Here is a 15,312-nt window from a genome sequence, read left to right as displayed (position 1 = left end):
TAAAACAGAAACAGTTAAGGTTTAACTGCAAAGATTTTCTTCCTAAAACGAGCTCCCAGTCAGACTTACAAAGAGCACAGAATGGAAAGAAGCCAACCTTTCTGGAGGGTTTGATCGGTGTCCTCCTGACCGCTCTGCCTTGAACCCGCCAGGCAAGGCACACTCTCCCTGCCCCAGAACTTGTGGATCAATATGCTTCTCTAGATAAGGAGCTACCAACTGCGTTTAGACCTGTGGGACTTACTTCTTTTTCTTCTGCGCCTTCAAGTCCTTTTTGACTTACGGCGACCTGAAGGCGAAGCCTCTCTCTGCATCAAGAGCACAGCCATGACCCCTTTCTGAAGATGTCTTCCAGAGAAGACGAAAACCCAGTGATAGGTTCATCTTTTGCTGTTGCGTGCCTTCAAGTCCTTTCCGACTGACGGTGACCCTAAGGTGAAGCTATCATGGGGTTTTCTTGGCAAGTTTCTTCAGAGGGGTTTTTGCTATTGCCATCCTGTGAGGGTGAGAGAGTGTGACTTGCCCAAGGGTTCGCCTTAGGGTTGCCATAAGTCAGAAAATACTTGAAGGCACATAGGAAGAAGTAAATCCCACAGGACGTCCCTTATCTAGAGTTAGACCTATTATTCAATGTTCAGGACTTGCATAAATATTGATCCACGAGTTCCCATGGATTCCCATCTCGTCCTGTTCTGTCATCTCTTATTTACTTGGACAGGTGGCCTTAGGCAAGTCACACTCTCTCAGCCTCAGAGGGTGGCCATGGCAATCCCCCCTGAAGATATCTTGCCATGAAAACCCCATGATAGGGTTGTCATAAATCAGAAAGGACTTCAAGGCACATAAGAAAAAGAAGAAAATCCCACAGGTCTAAATGTGGTTGGTAGTTCCTTGTCTAGAGCTACACCTATTATTGAAAGGTTGGGACTTGCATGAATGTTGATTTATAAGTGTTCCCACAGTGGGGCCTGTTTTAGTTGGGAGCCAAGAACTGGAGTTAGGCCATTGTAATGGGAGCAATGAGCCTTACTTCTGGGTAAGGGCATATAGCTGCAGTCCAGGTTGATACCAGGAAAGCCTGAGAATGTCCTTTTTTAAGAAAAAATAATAATAATAAATGGCAAAATGGAAGGCCTTTTCTTCAGTTGAAGCAGGACACAGCTGTTAAATAACTTGTCTTCTGCTCAATAACAGTCCTTGTAGCCAGGCAGCTGCTACACCTTGGACCCCATTTCTATAGTACAGTGAGGGATCACACTCATATCAGTAATTGAGAATATGGGAACAAAGAATGTTGAAAAGGCAGAATAACTCCATTTTACACAAGTTCCAAGAAAGCTAGATTGGCTGTGCCTTCAACTGGGATTTTTACTAAACAAAGTCTACTTTTAATAAATCCTTTAAAGAAATGGCAAGCATAATTTTAAGCCCTGACACATAATGCTGTCTGTGTTCATGCCTTGCATTATTCCAACAAACGTTGGAGATTGTGTGAAAGTGTTTGGTGGTTTCATATTAGTAACATTTGAAAAATTCCACAGGGCCCTGAAGCTTGAGACCTGGGATGCCTGCCATTAAAAAAGCTAAAGAGCAGGGGGTTACTTATCGGGAAGGGATAATAGCAGCCCTAAACAAGTGCCTACTAATGCATGTGCAGGTGGTAAATACAGGTATATGCAGTCAGACATAAATAGTACAGTGGCTTGCAACACTTCCAAAACCTATGATACACAAACAGTATTATAGCCCAAGATCCTGCTTGCAGTTTGTCCACAAAAGCCTTAAAATACATTTCCTTTCTATGTAATCTTTTCACAGATTTAAAAGGAATTTTTAAACATCGAACCCTGGAAGCTTAAAATGTACATTCTATAATGTTCTTGTTAAAGAACGTAATACCAGGAGAAACTATTAGATCAATTTAGTTGCTAATTTAAACCAAAACATTCACCCTAAAAAGTCTGAAACAAAAGTCATTGCCATATTTTTCATTCTTTAAAAGTGTCTGTGGCCTTTTTAGCTTTCACTCCCCCTTCACTTCAGTAGATGAATCATACTAAATGCAATAGTTATCTTCTATAGCTGTTGGGTATCATGCATCTTTCAACACTTCAGCTTCTTTTAAGCATGCCAAGTCTGTGTTTCATTTCAACAGCAAATTAAATAACCCCCTTGATTTATGTTGGAGGCATTCTTGTCTGCAATTGGCTATCTAACTAAAGCAGATTGATTATACTAAAGCATTCACTCTTCCAAAGTGCTGCTTTTAGTATATTGAGCTGAAAAAGTGTTTACAGCAAATGTTGACTTCTTTCCATTCTATGCTGTTTGTAAGTTATGCAACAGACTGTGGGCTTCTTTTAGAAAGAGGTATTGGAAGATCTTTGGAGTTAATCTTAACTGTTTTAAGTTTTGTGCAAAAATTGCAATTAATTCATGTTTTTGGATCTAGAAAATGAGAGCTTTCTTCATAAGACAAAAATATATCCTAATCAACTACTATTTGCAACTACAGAATTCATGTACATTAAGCGTGTTTGACAGATCATATAAATGAAAGTTGCATTTCAGTTAAAAGACTGCAAAACCTTTATAACTTGCCTTTTCCCCAAGTCCTTTTATAGCTACAAAACCTAGATTGTAGTCCTCCTGTAAATACTTCCCTGGGAGTAAAGTCCATTGAATCCAGTGGAGTAGGTATACATAGTGTTGTATTGTAACTTCAAAAATCCCCTTCCTTTCAATTATTCGAGCCTTTAAAAAAAAATTAAAAATGAGTTCATTAAATTTAGTCAAGTCTGTGTCAGGCCACAGTATCCAAGCCTCCACTGCCTGATGGAGCTGTGAGAGTACAATGTAAAACTATTAATTTACCACCAGGAATTGGATTCAGCTCCTTAGTTGGGCATTGATTCATCTCCTTAGTTGAGCCAGTTTCTCAAAAGTGAACATCTTCAGGTACGTTCTGAATGAATGGAAATTATAAGGGCTAGTTGCACTCATCCATTCCTGTAGTTTTATGGGCATGCAAAATATAACTTTGTTTACACAACAAAATAATTTTTAGTTCTGCAAGCTAAAAACTAGTATGCATATTTAAAAGTAGAGCCTGCAAAGTCTTTCCGGTGGACTAGTTTTCATTGAGCAAGGCCAGTCCCACTCTGATCTGATCACTCCTCAGTTGTTACATTTAGAAATGGCAGCCAGTATTATCTGTAGAGAATCTAGCTAGAGTTGCTTTGTGAAAACTCTGTACTAGGAGATGATAAATGTGCCTATAGCCATTAATCACTCTGATAATTATATCTGTTCTAACAGCTGTCAAGAGCATAATAATAAATACGTACGCTTCCATTAAAAGTGTGAGCATATTCTGTCTCTGCACTAGTGTTCGAACTGCAATGCATGGCTTTCACTGTGCAAGAGAATTGTATTACTCAGTTTGGAAACCTTCTACAACAGAAAATGTTCTTTCTCAAACTCTGATTATATTAACCACTTTTTCACAGCACAGATTTTTAAAAGAGTGTTCAGATCTAGGCCTTTTGATAGCAAGGTTGCTGCTAGAGATCTGAAAGGAAATCTGCAAAACTGTTCTGGATTAGAAGACTGTACAGGTCAGGCAGCTGCCACTGCAGACGCTGACATCACTACTGCATGAATGAAAACAGCTTCCTCTGGGTTTTTCTCCCCCTCTCGTCATCCTTTCCACTCCTGCGTTTTAGGATGCTCTGAAATATTTTAAAGCCTGTATTAATTCTGATTTCAAATACTGTCAGGCTATACAAGCTGTCCTCTGGTTTTTTTGTGTATGTGAAATTATATTTTCCTGCACATTTGAGCTTCAACCACTGACAAAAAATTATAGCTATTGCATGCTGTGTTTATGCGTGTGTACTCCAAATACTGCAGAATATCAGATGGCTTGTAGTATTGTTCTTTCCTTTCAGTCTGTGACACATTACTACAGTGTTTTCTTGTGTTATGTCTGAAGATTAGACCGTGTATTGTGAAAATAAATACATACAAGTTAACCCAGTAGAAAAAGTTGAATTAGTGAATAATAGTAACTGGACAATATTTTGTTAGTTAAATGTCATTGCATTAATAGGTTAGCTGACCAAATAAAGGATGTAGTTTTTTAATTCAGGGAAAAGGCAAATAACTCCTAAGGTAGTGTTGCTGTTTCTTTATCATAAAAGTGGCTTTTCAAGATTAATATTAAAATGTGGGGCCAATATAAAATACTTTACAAAATGAACCCCTATGGATATGTATGGATGTATAATTCGTTAAAATACTTTGGGAGGTTTTTCTATTAACAGAATAAAATTACTATGGATTCAGCATAGAAAGTAACATTTAAAATGAAGAATGACTTGATGGTTGTTTGGATCAGAATCTCATTTGCAGTGGGTGAATTTGTATTTTCTTTCAAGCTTCTATTGGCCCTTGATAAGGAAGTTACTCCTGTAAACACTATTTAATAGGTTTTGTAGCTTTTCCATATAAGGTCCAAAGCATAGAATTACCTCCATTTTTCCCACACCAGCTTGTACATGTTTCATTTTGGGATTTCTTAGCCAGTAACCATTGCAGTTAATCTAATTTCTTTGAGGTGAGAATACAGTTTGATCCACAGATAAAATCATGAGTACTGTACATGGTGAAAACTGAATTGTGAATATCTTAGGTTGGATGTTTGGCTTTGTTTCTTATGCTTAGTGTGTGTGTGTGTTAGCAACCCTCCCCCCCCCCTTCTCCATTTTAAAAATAAGGCTGCTGATGGATCTGGAGATAAATGCTGGTGCAACTCAGTGCACGATGATGTACATATTTTTTTAAATTAAAGACAGTATACCCAAATGGCATATGTGTTGCTTGTGAAGCCCTGGAAGCTTTCATTAAAGCCTTTTATAACTGCATTTGGGGCATATGGTAAAACAATGTGGAGAAGAAGATCTTGCATGTTTAGCATTGTTTGGTTTTTAAGCAAAAGTTTGTTCTGATTAGAACTTAACACACACATGTAATTTGACCAAGGACATTTGTTAGTCTATGTGCCCCAAATGGAGAGAACCCTGAACTTGGGGGTAGAGTTAAGTCTACAAGAGAGGGCACATCCAGAGCCATAGAATGAAGTGCTGTGTAGCTTGCATGTACAGTGGTTGTTTGTGTGTGTGTGTGTGTGTGTGTGTGTGCTGCCTGGAGGGCGGAAAGGCAGTTTGCCATCCAAGTAGGGAAGGTGTCCTGGGTGAATGACAAATTGTAAAGCTGAATAATAGGTTAAAATCTATTCTGTGTCTGTAATTGAGTATAGAATGCAAGGAACTGTGAAACTAGATTGTAAACCCCATGGGGGCTTCAGACTTTGTTTTTTCAAGTATCAACCCTAAGCCTGCCCCATTACACATGGCATTCCCCTGTTTGATATGGCAAGGGATCAACAGTGCAAGGAAAACCACATTCCAAACACATTTAGAGCCCTGATATTAACCTTTTAAAGCCACAAACGGCCTAAGTTAAGTAAATGCCTTCTGGATCTACCCAAGTGTTATGATAGGACCTGAACAGATAGGCCAAAATAAAGCTGCTTTGGGTCACTTTTGAGGTACTGTATGCTGTTTAAATGATGAATGCATCCTAAGAGTCTGGAAACCGCACCAGAGCCATGCTCCAGGCCCAAGGACTGGAGCTCAGCTTTGGCACAGCTTCTGGCCTCTTAAGATGTGTGTGTCATTTAAACGGCATACCTCCAAAGTGACACGAAGCAGCTTTATTTTGGCCTGTCTGTTCAGGCCCATAGTTACTTACCAGAGGCCTTGTGCTTTGGGCTTTTTTGTGTGGATGTTGTGCCAGAGGGTTGCTTTCTCCAGGGAGCCCCAACAGTCTCCTTCTCTTCCTGATTTTTGGGCAGCTGATAAAAACTTCCTAATTTAGGATGAAATTTTATGATGGTCTTTCTAGTGCTAGTTTTAATATTTCTTTGTTTTGTGTGACATGGTTATGTTGGAGAACCTTGTTAAAATTGCAGGATACAAATAACTTCAGAGTAAATTAAATATTTCAAGAATGTTAGTACAGGCTTTGCATGTGTTTTAGTAGCTCTTTGGCTTCTGACATCTGAAAACAAACTTCAAGTCAAAACATATATGATGGTGACAGCTGAGGATAGAGCACTTGCTTGTGGAAATGTTTCAAGCATGCTCCAACATATAGCATACATGCTGCCATATACATCATCCTATTTGCATGTATAGTTGGTGGCGGTCCAGGCCACAGACAGCTGGCAGGCTGAATCACAAATGCACCAGCTTGTGCAGAAGAACCATGCCATGTATCTACCATCTACATGAACCATCTAGAGCAGGGGTAGGCAACCTGCGGCCCGTGGGCCGGATGCGGCCTGGCAAGGCTTTGGGACCAGCCCCAGCCCGGTCCTGCCGCTAATTGCCGCTGGAGCCTTTGGCCTCTTGCGTGAGGGTGTGGGGCTTTTGGCCTATCAGGAGGAGGCGGGTAAGGGGGGCAAGCGGCAGGCAAGGGGGGCAATTGTCTATAGAAGCCTCCAAAACATGCATTTATATTAACATTTTTTAAAAAATCAGCAATTTTTTAGCGTGTCCTCCATTTTTTAAAAGTGTCCTCCATTTGAAATTTTTGTCCTACATTTGTCCCGGTTTATTTATTTAATTTTTTTAAAAAATTTATTTAATTATTTATTTTTTTTGGCTTCGGCCCCCCAGTTGTCTGAGGGACAGCAACCTGGCCCCCAGCTCAAAAAGGTTGCCTACCCCTGATCTAGAGACAAGCACTTGACCTGTTGTTGCTTTCATTGAACTGCACTAGTTTCCTCCTGCAAGATAAATGAATGATTTGAATTTTGTCTCCTGCTTCATATGATAGATTTGTGTACAGAAACCTTGCTAAACCTTTTTGGTTATATTTGAAGTGAATATCCTAAACTATTTGGAATAAAAACTTTCAGAAGCATTTAGGAATTAGGACACAAAACTTATGTTTGGAAGCCAAGTGACTTCCATAACTATATAATTTAAAATATCTCTAAATCAAGATCAATATCTCTAGATCAAGGGAAGTAGTAGTGCCACTATATTCTGCTCCAGTCAGGCCCCACCTGGAATATTGTGTCCAGTTCTGGGCACCACAATTTAAAAAGGATGTTGAGAAACGAGCATGTCCAAAGGAGAGCGACTAAAATGGTGAAGGGTCTGGAAGCCATGCCCTATGAGGAACGACTTAGGGAGCTGGGGATGTTTAGCCTGGAGAAAAGAACGTTAAAGGATGATATGATAGCCCTGTTTAAATACTTGAAGGAATGTCATATTGAGGAGGGAGCTAACTTGTTTTCTGCTGCTCCAGAGACTAGGACTCGGAGCAATGGATGCAAGCTACAGAAAAAGAGATTCCACCTCAACATTAGGAAGAACTTCCTGACAGTAAGGGCTGTTTGACAGTGGAACACACTCCCTTGGAGTGTAGTGGAGTCTCCTTCCTTGGAGGTCTTCAAACGGAGGCTGGATGGCCATCTGTTGGAGATGCTTTGATTGAGATTTCCTGCATGGCAGGGGGTTGGACTGGATGGCCCTTGTGGTCTCTTCCAACTCTATAATTCTAAACTGGTGGATTTACTCACCTTAATGCTAGTGAAATAATTACCTTTTAGAATGTTGACTTAGTGGGAAAGCCAGTGCTCTGTATCTCAAATAGCTTTTAGAAATTGCGTATCTCTTTTCTTTTTGTGTTGTGTATACCATAAGAGCCTCTGCGTGTTACATTTATCTGTATGACTGTACACAGTCCAATTAAAGTTAAAATTTACTGATCCATTTTACATATTTCTGCATGGTGCTGTTTTTGAACTCAATAAACAGGATTTGAAATTTTGTTTACTGTAGTGTTGATGACTTCTGTTAACAGTTCACCAGGTACTGTGCTGGGCAACAAGAGGAAACATGTGGAAATAGGGTAGTAAGTTTCAGTGTACTGTACTTGATGTGGGAGTGTTGCCCTCCAAACACACAGAAACATTTGTTTGCAAATGAAAAACTGATGAGAACTAACCATAACTATTGTCCTTCAGGAAGCACAGAACTCTGAGAGTGTTGAGAGGAAAATAGGGATTTAATCTGGCAAAAAACCCTGACTAATAGTAATTTTGATTCCTCCTCCACTCCCTAAAGTGGAGGGCTGTAAAGTCCCCCCTCCATCCGGGCTTTTCCTCAAATCTTAATGACTTCTCTGATGAGTCTTTGAGCTCTAAAGGGCCGAGAATGAATAGCAGCTTATAATATCTTGGAAGAAAGGATGAATCATAGAATCATAGAGTTGGAAGAAACCACAAGGGCCATCTAGTCCAACCCCCTGCCATGCAGGAACTCACATTCAAAGCATCCCCGACAGATGGCCATCCAGCCTCTGTTTAAAGACTTCCAAGGTGGGAGACACCACCACACTCTGAGGAAGAGTGCGCCACTGTTGAACAGCCCTTACTGTCACCAGTGGAACACACTCCCTCAGAAACTGGGATATGTGCCCATGAGGTGCATGTCACGCTTGCTTGTGATTATTCCCCCCCCCCCAAAAAAAAACCCTCCCTCTCTCCCATATACTAGGAAAGTGAGATAGGAGCCACCTTGCCTGCACTTCACAGTCTGGGTTTGGGGATAGGTGAGCAGTTTAGGTAATATGAGATTTTATTCTGACTTTTCCAGTATGAACACAACATTCCAGCTATCTTCCTGTCTGCTTAGTCTCAAATCAACATTGTTAAGGGGCAGTTGTACCATAGGGATGGACTCTTCAGCTTCCACTACAGTGATTAAGAGGCTCCAGAGTTTAGTAAATATCCTACTATTGTAGCGTCATGAGCCCAGAATTCTCCAATAATTTCTCTGTAATTTTTTGCAAGTTGGATCTGGTTTTCTGATCTGGTGTCCCCACCGCTACCCCAGTGTGGGTTACATGGGGTGCAGCAGTTCAAAACCATTTACCAGTTAGCATTTTTGTAGTTGTCTAAAGGAAGAATTTTTGTGTTTGAAAAATAAAAGTGATGTTTAATGACTTAGCAGCTTAGACAAAATGCATTTACTTGTCTTAAAATGGCAAGTAAAAGTTTAGCAATAAGTCAAGATATTTCTCAAATCCCATTTTCATGACTTTGACGTTCTGATTTTCAAGTAGTTTTGCGTATCATATGCCTATAGAATTCTACTGGGGATGTAGACTAGTGCATTTCCCTAAGTGACTCCTGTAATAGAGAAGAATTGTAAAGTATTGGGATCATTTGAGAGTTCATGATACATTATTTAAAACATATAACATTGTGGATTGATTGTGTGTTCTAGATGTTTTTGAATATGATTTGGTTTGTGTTGTACTTCATCAGTAATCACGTGGTTTAATGTTTAGCAGTAGTTGACTCAGTAATTTGCATCTATTTTAGTTTTGTTTAAAAAAAACACAGTAGTGCCATTTACGGGACCCTAGATAAACTTGTCTGGAACAATCATACTTTATTTAGTACTTCACTAATGTATGGTAATCTGCTAGTTCAAGTGTGAATAGTAAACTCAGGTTACTTAATGCTGGTCATCAACCGTAATAATAAATTTCATTTCAGGTTACTTATATTTTGCCAATCTTTAAAACTAAAAAGGTGGGAGGTACACTAACTAAAGCAGTTTTCATTCCATAGGCCTTCTAACATTAAGTTACGTTTCCTTAACATTTAAACTGTTTCTTTGGCTTGGTCACTGTTTCTTCATATAATTAAGTATTTGTTTATTTATAGTTATGTCATAATACAATAAATGTTAGTTTTCAAGATACTAAATTGCTTTTTGATGTATCTGCATACATCACAGGTGGGGAAATTGCATTATTCAGCTATTACTGGACTGCAGTACCCTAGTCAGCAAAGATAATAGAGAAGAATACCGGGAGTTTCACTCCCAACAATATTTGGATTTCTCAACTTTGCCCACTCCTGACATACATAGGTGGGCAAAGTACCCAATAAAGTTTAGAGAGGAGGCATACTAGAGTGCATACTTAATCTTGAAAGTTGTGTAGCCCACATACAGTTAATACAGTAGAAAATGCATGTTGTTAAAAAAATAGTTGTACAGAAACATAGCTTTCATTATGGCATTAATTAAAGAGAGATTCTCACATGACTACGCGTTCCTGAGTTTACCTTTGCCACAGTCTGTTTTTAGTAGACCTGTATATTCCCTCTAGACACAAAATACTTGGCACTACTTTAATTTATGTTAGCTGCACAAGGTTTTTTTTTCTGTGTGAGATAGTTAGGAAGAAGTTTCTTCAGAGGATATTTTCTTATTAACAGGCCTTTTGTGTACATTGACACATTGAAAGTAGATGTAGACAGCTGAATGAGTCATAACACTATATTCACAGTGTTGTCTATTACATATTTCTGTTTCAGTGGACAGGCCAAAAGCTCAGCAGATTAGAACATCTAGTACCATAAGACGCACCTCTTCGTTGGACACAATAACAGGACCTTACCTCACAGGACAGTGGCCACGAGATCCCAACATACACTATCCTTCATGCATGAGAGATAAATCTACTCAGGTAGGTATAATAAATCAATTATTACTGCTTAGTTGTGGATTTTCTCAGTACAAGTTTCTAAAAATGGGGGGGGGGGGGATTAGGGTAGGAAACAAGTTAGAGAAGGTTCTTTGAAAGGGAACGTAGCCCTTTTATATAATCTTCCCAACTAGCTCGCTGTTGCCTTTCTTATCCCTTCTTTTCACCATAGCTCTTTCCTTTGACACAGCTGTCAAAACCTGGGTTCTAAGTTTCTCTGGCAGGGACATTCATCTTTAGTTCATAGCAGCAACTTAACCCCCCCCCCCCAAAAAAAAAAAAAAAAAGCCTGCTTTTGACACTGGAGTAAGTTTCTCAGTATTTTTGCAATGGAAACAAGTAGCCAACTATCTCCTGAAAATTAGTTCTTCTCCCACCTAGTTATAAAAGAATGAGAATGTAGTGCACTGGAAGTAGTATTTCTTAATATGTCTAAACGGAATTGCATTTAGTGGTCTTCAGTAAAAACCCTAAGTTTCTGAATAGCAGCATTAAAAGCAAGGTGGTGTTTGTGCTCAGTTGCAGCAAAGTATTTGCTCCATTTAGCTCATAAAGTACTGATGTACCCTGAGATGCAAAATGTCATCTGCATAATCCCTGTGAGGGATGGAGCCTTTGGAAGCAATGTTAGATTTGCTTTATGATCACAAAGTATTGTGCTCAGCAAAGAATAACTTCTTGCATTTATGAAAGTAACTTTTAAAAGCTAAAACTTGAATAGGTCAAGTTTAGATGTACAAGAAATATCCATTATTTAATTTTCATCTGATTGCTTTTTCAAATAGCATTGCAATTCATGGTCTTAAGAGCATACTCTTCAAAGACAATATTATAGTATTGACAAAAAGGAATTTTCACTAATATATCTATACTAGAGCCCCCATCTACTACATTCTGTGTCTTTTGTTCTATTTCATTTCATACAAAGTCATTCCTTACACTATGTGTTTGACACACCTGCAAAGGTCAACATGGGGACTTTGAAGAAATAAATTTGAAAAAAAGTGTTTCTTTGTAGCATCTGCCTTGTCTTCGTTGACTTTGATGCTGGCAGACTTATTTCTTCACTGTTTCAGCATACCAGTAAAGTGAAATATTGAACCCAATAGGTGTTGGGGAAAATACCTGCTTTGGTTGTCCAAGCTTTCCCCTGCTTTTCAGGTCAGAAAACAAGTATGTTTTGTGTCAGTTTTCCATAGTCTGTAACACTGTATATGGTTTCTCCCATCTGTCATGAAGCAGGAGGTGAATTGATATTCTGATTAACATAGATAATCTAAGATGGTAGATCATTAGGCATTTACTTTTCATACTCTCCTGACATTTTAACTGAAATGCTGAATTTTTTTGATCTTTGACAACATGTAGTGTTTAAATAAGTTCAGCATTAGTATGCTAATTAAAATAAAATTATATCTGACTGATAAACCACTCAATGAATTTAGAGGTTCCACTGTATAGCAGTATAGGTCTGTAGCGGAGGGAAAAATGATCTATACACAGCCCTTCCATATGGGTAAGTGTGGCAGGTGTCTTCCTTTTAAAACTACATAGGTCAGGGACGTAGCCAAGGGGGGGTTATTGGGGTCCGGGCCCCCCCTTCCATTAGAAAAATGAGTGGTGTGTGCTGCTGCGCCGCCGCACCCAAGCCCTATTATAATGGTGGCACTTAGTCTGCACCCCCCCTTCCTATAATCTTAGCTACGTCCCTGCATAGGAGAAAGTTGTGCAGGGATCTGGAGAGGAAAGAAGATAAGATTTATGATTTCAGATCTAATGGCTGTTGGTGAATTATTGATGTATCTCATAGTGCCATTACATTTTCAACAGTGTTTTCTTTTTTAAATCTGGAATTGCTCTAGTTTTTCTGTTTCTGAATGTCTCAATAAAGCCTGAAATAAGATAGACCCTCCCTTCCACGAGTTCTGTTCTGCTTTATCATAAACGTGTAAACATAATATCAGAATGGCTCCCTCCTTGATGGCCTTCCGCCAGCAGGTGAAGACCTACCTGTTCACATAGGTGTTTAAGGAATTGCTATAAGGACAGGCTGGGATGTTGGACCAGTTTAAAAATTCTTTTTAATGTAAAGTCGAAGGCTTTCATGACTGGCATCCATAGTTTTTTGTGGGTTTTTCGGGCTATGTGGCCATGTTCTAGAAGATTTTCTTCCTGATGTTTCGCCAGCATCTATGGCTGGCATCTTCAGAGAAATTCCAGCCACAGATGCTGGCGAAACATCAGGAAGAAAATCTTCTAGAACATGGCCACATAGCCCGAAAAACCCACAAAAACCTATCTTTTTAATGTACTTTTTTTGTGTTTTTAACTGTACTGTTTTTTTAATGCTGTGAAGCCACTCTGAGTACCAGTCCTGGGAAAAGAGCAGGATATAAATAAAGTAAACAAATAAATAAATAACATGTAACAATGGCCATTAAGCCATTTAAAAATCAATATTTTAAAGCAGTGGCCCCCAAACTGTGCCCTTTAAGAGATTTTGGACTTCCGCTCCCTGAAGCCTCAGCCATGTTGGCCAATAGTATGGGATTCTGAGAACTGAAGTCCAAAATCCTTTAAATAGCACAATTTGGGGACCGCTATTTTAAAGGATTTAACAGCCATTGTTACATGTTATTTTTTCAGACTGTCCTTACTGATCCACTGATTTGACTTTACAGTTGATTGTTCAATATATTGACTTTATAGTGACTCAGGGCAGGAGGACCTGAGAACAATACTGCAATATGGAATGGTTGCAGGCTTGCTAGATGTGGAATTTTAGGCACTTTGGTAGCACCCTAAATGATTAAACTTCAGATCTATTGTTTTACTTGATTACACGAATCATTGTAGCAGTAAAATGGCTAGAGGGAGCCCAAATTGACACTGTTTTCCATCTGAAATTACTACTTAAAATAGTCTGTTTTGCAAGTAGTTGAAGGTCATTTTGTTATATAATTCACCTTGGATGACACCTCTGTTTTGGCATTACTTACTCAGCAGTATATTGTTTTGGAAACAAGTAATGTGGTTTACATACTTCAGAGACTGATTGGCCAGATGGCATCCTGAAACCTAGATGTGACTATGGACAGTCTTATCTATTGTCAGAAGATAACATTAAACACATTTTAATTTAAGATGTAGTTTTAAAAATTGCCTATGGAATCAGTTGTAAGGAAAAGAATCATTTATTTCTGAAAGTTGTATTGTTGTCTTACAAATGTATACCGTATATACTTGACTATGCGTTGAGAAATTTATATCCCAAAATTGACCCTAAAATTTTGGGTAAATTTATATAAGGGTCAATATATCATTAGTGCTTAGAAAGGTCCTAAAGCAAGCAAGCCTGATACCCCAATGTTCATTGAACATCAATTCCTTCCCCCTCCAGTCCTTTTCGCAAGCTTTTGCTTACTATCGGAAAGACTCCGGATTTAAATCCACTTGCTTCTCTCTCTGGTCCATTTTGCAAGACCTGGCTTCCTATTGAAAAACCTCTCCATTTAAACCCACTTGCTTCTCTCTCTGATCCATTTTGCAAGCCTTGGCTTCCTATGGAAAAAACTCTCCATTTAAATTCACTTGCTTCTTTCTCTAGTCTGTTTTGCAAGCCTTGGCTTCCTGTGGAAAAATCTCTCCATTTAAATTCACTTGTTTCTCCCTCTGGTCCGTTTTGCAAGACCTGGCTTCCTGTCAAAAAAAGTCTCTATTTAAATCCACTTGCTTCTCTCTCCAATCCCTTTTGCAAGACCTTGCTTCGTATGGAAAAAACTCTCCATTTAAAAACCACTTGCTTCCTTTCTCAATCTGATGTTAAAACCTCTCCTCCAGCACCTGGGAATCGATTGAGAGAGGTCCAGAAAAGGAGGACAGAAATGGTATTTCTCCCTTTCCATCCTTCCTTATAGCTCCCTAAGTTTTACCATCGACTTATCCACGGGTCATCAAAATCCAGGATTTTTGACCCTGAAACCTTATCTCGATTTATACATGAGGTCGACGTGTACATGAGTATATACGGTATGTCACAATAAATCTATTAGTGTCTGAGATGCCATGAAACACCTATCAAGAAGAATGATCTTGCATGTTTATACATATGATCTTTTGAGAGAAGCATTTATTCATCAGTGTTTCATAATGTCAAATGTAAGAGATGTCCTTATTATTAAGTGGGGTGACTTTTGTTGATAGATCTTTGTTATTGTACTTTGAAAACTGTGCAAGGTGGCTTGTAAATCCACATTAGCAAATAATCCATGTAATGTACTAACACAGTAAATCTGTGTATACGCCAGTTATGTACAGATCAAAATAGAAAAGGAAACCTATTAAAAATTAAATTAAAAGCACAGATTAAAACCAAATAATGAAGAATAGGTTAGATCAGGAGCTCAAATACATGTTTAAATAAAAGTGTTTTTCTCTGGTGATAATTAGGTCAGATTATATTGCACAATGTATGTCTGATACTTGGGTATGAATCGTGTTTATTCCCAATTAAGAGTTAAGATACTGAAACAATGGGATTTATGTATTCCAGTTCATGCAGTGATAAGAAAGCTAAGGGCTAATACTTTTTGCTTGAAACATTAGTTACCAAAATCTTGGTATATAAAGTTAGTTTGGAGGGCAGTCAGGATATTGTCCTGGTATCTGAGTTGA

At 38.7% G+C, this 15,312-nt stretch overlaps 1 protein-coding gene across 2 annotated transcripts in view; it reads left to right on the top strand.

Annotated features, from left to right (window-relative positions):
- The window catches only part of GLCCI1 (glucocorticoid induced 1), a 42,601-nt gene that overhangs the window by 1,174 nt on the left and 26,115 nt on the right, over positions 1-15,312 (top strand). For both annotated transcript variants that reach the window (XM_089533181.1, XM_089533180.1), the window contains exon 2: positions 10,469-10,620. In XM_089533181.1, the coding sequence (XP_089389307.1) occupies positions 10,469-10,620 (152 nt within the window). The remainder of the gene's footprint in view (positions 1-10,468; positions 10,621-15,312) is intronic.

This window comes from Sceloporus occidentalis, unplaced genomic scaffold (assembly GCF_023333645.1).
Source record: "Sceloporus occidentalis isolate IW3139 unplaced genomic scaffold, rSceOcc1.0.p SCAF_7, whole genome shotgun sequence".
In the NCBI taxonomy this organism is placed as follows: Eukaryota; Metazoa; Chordata; class Lepidosauria; order Squamata; family Phrynosomatidae; genus Sceloporus; species Sceloporus occidentalis.
Note: the sequence above shows the minus strand (reverse complement) of the source record. Positions and strands in the feature narration are given on the sequence as shown.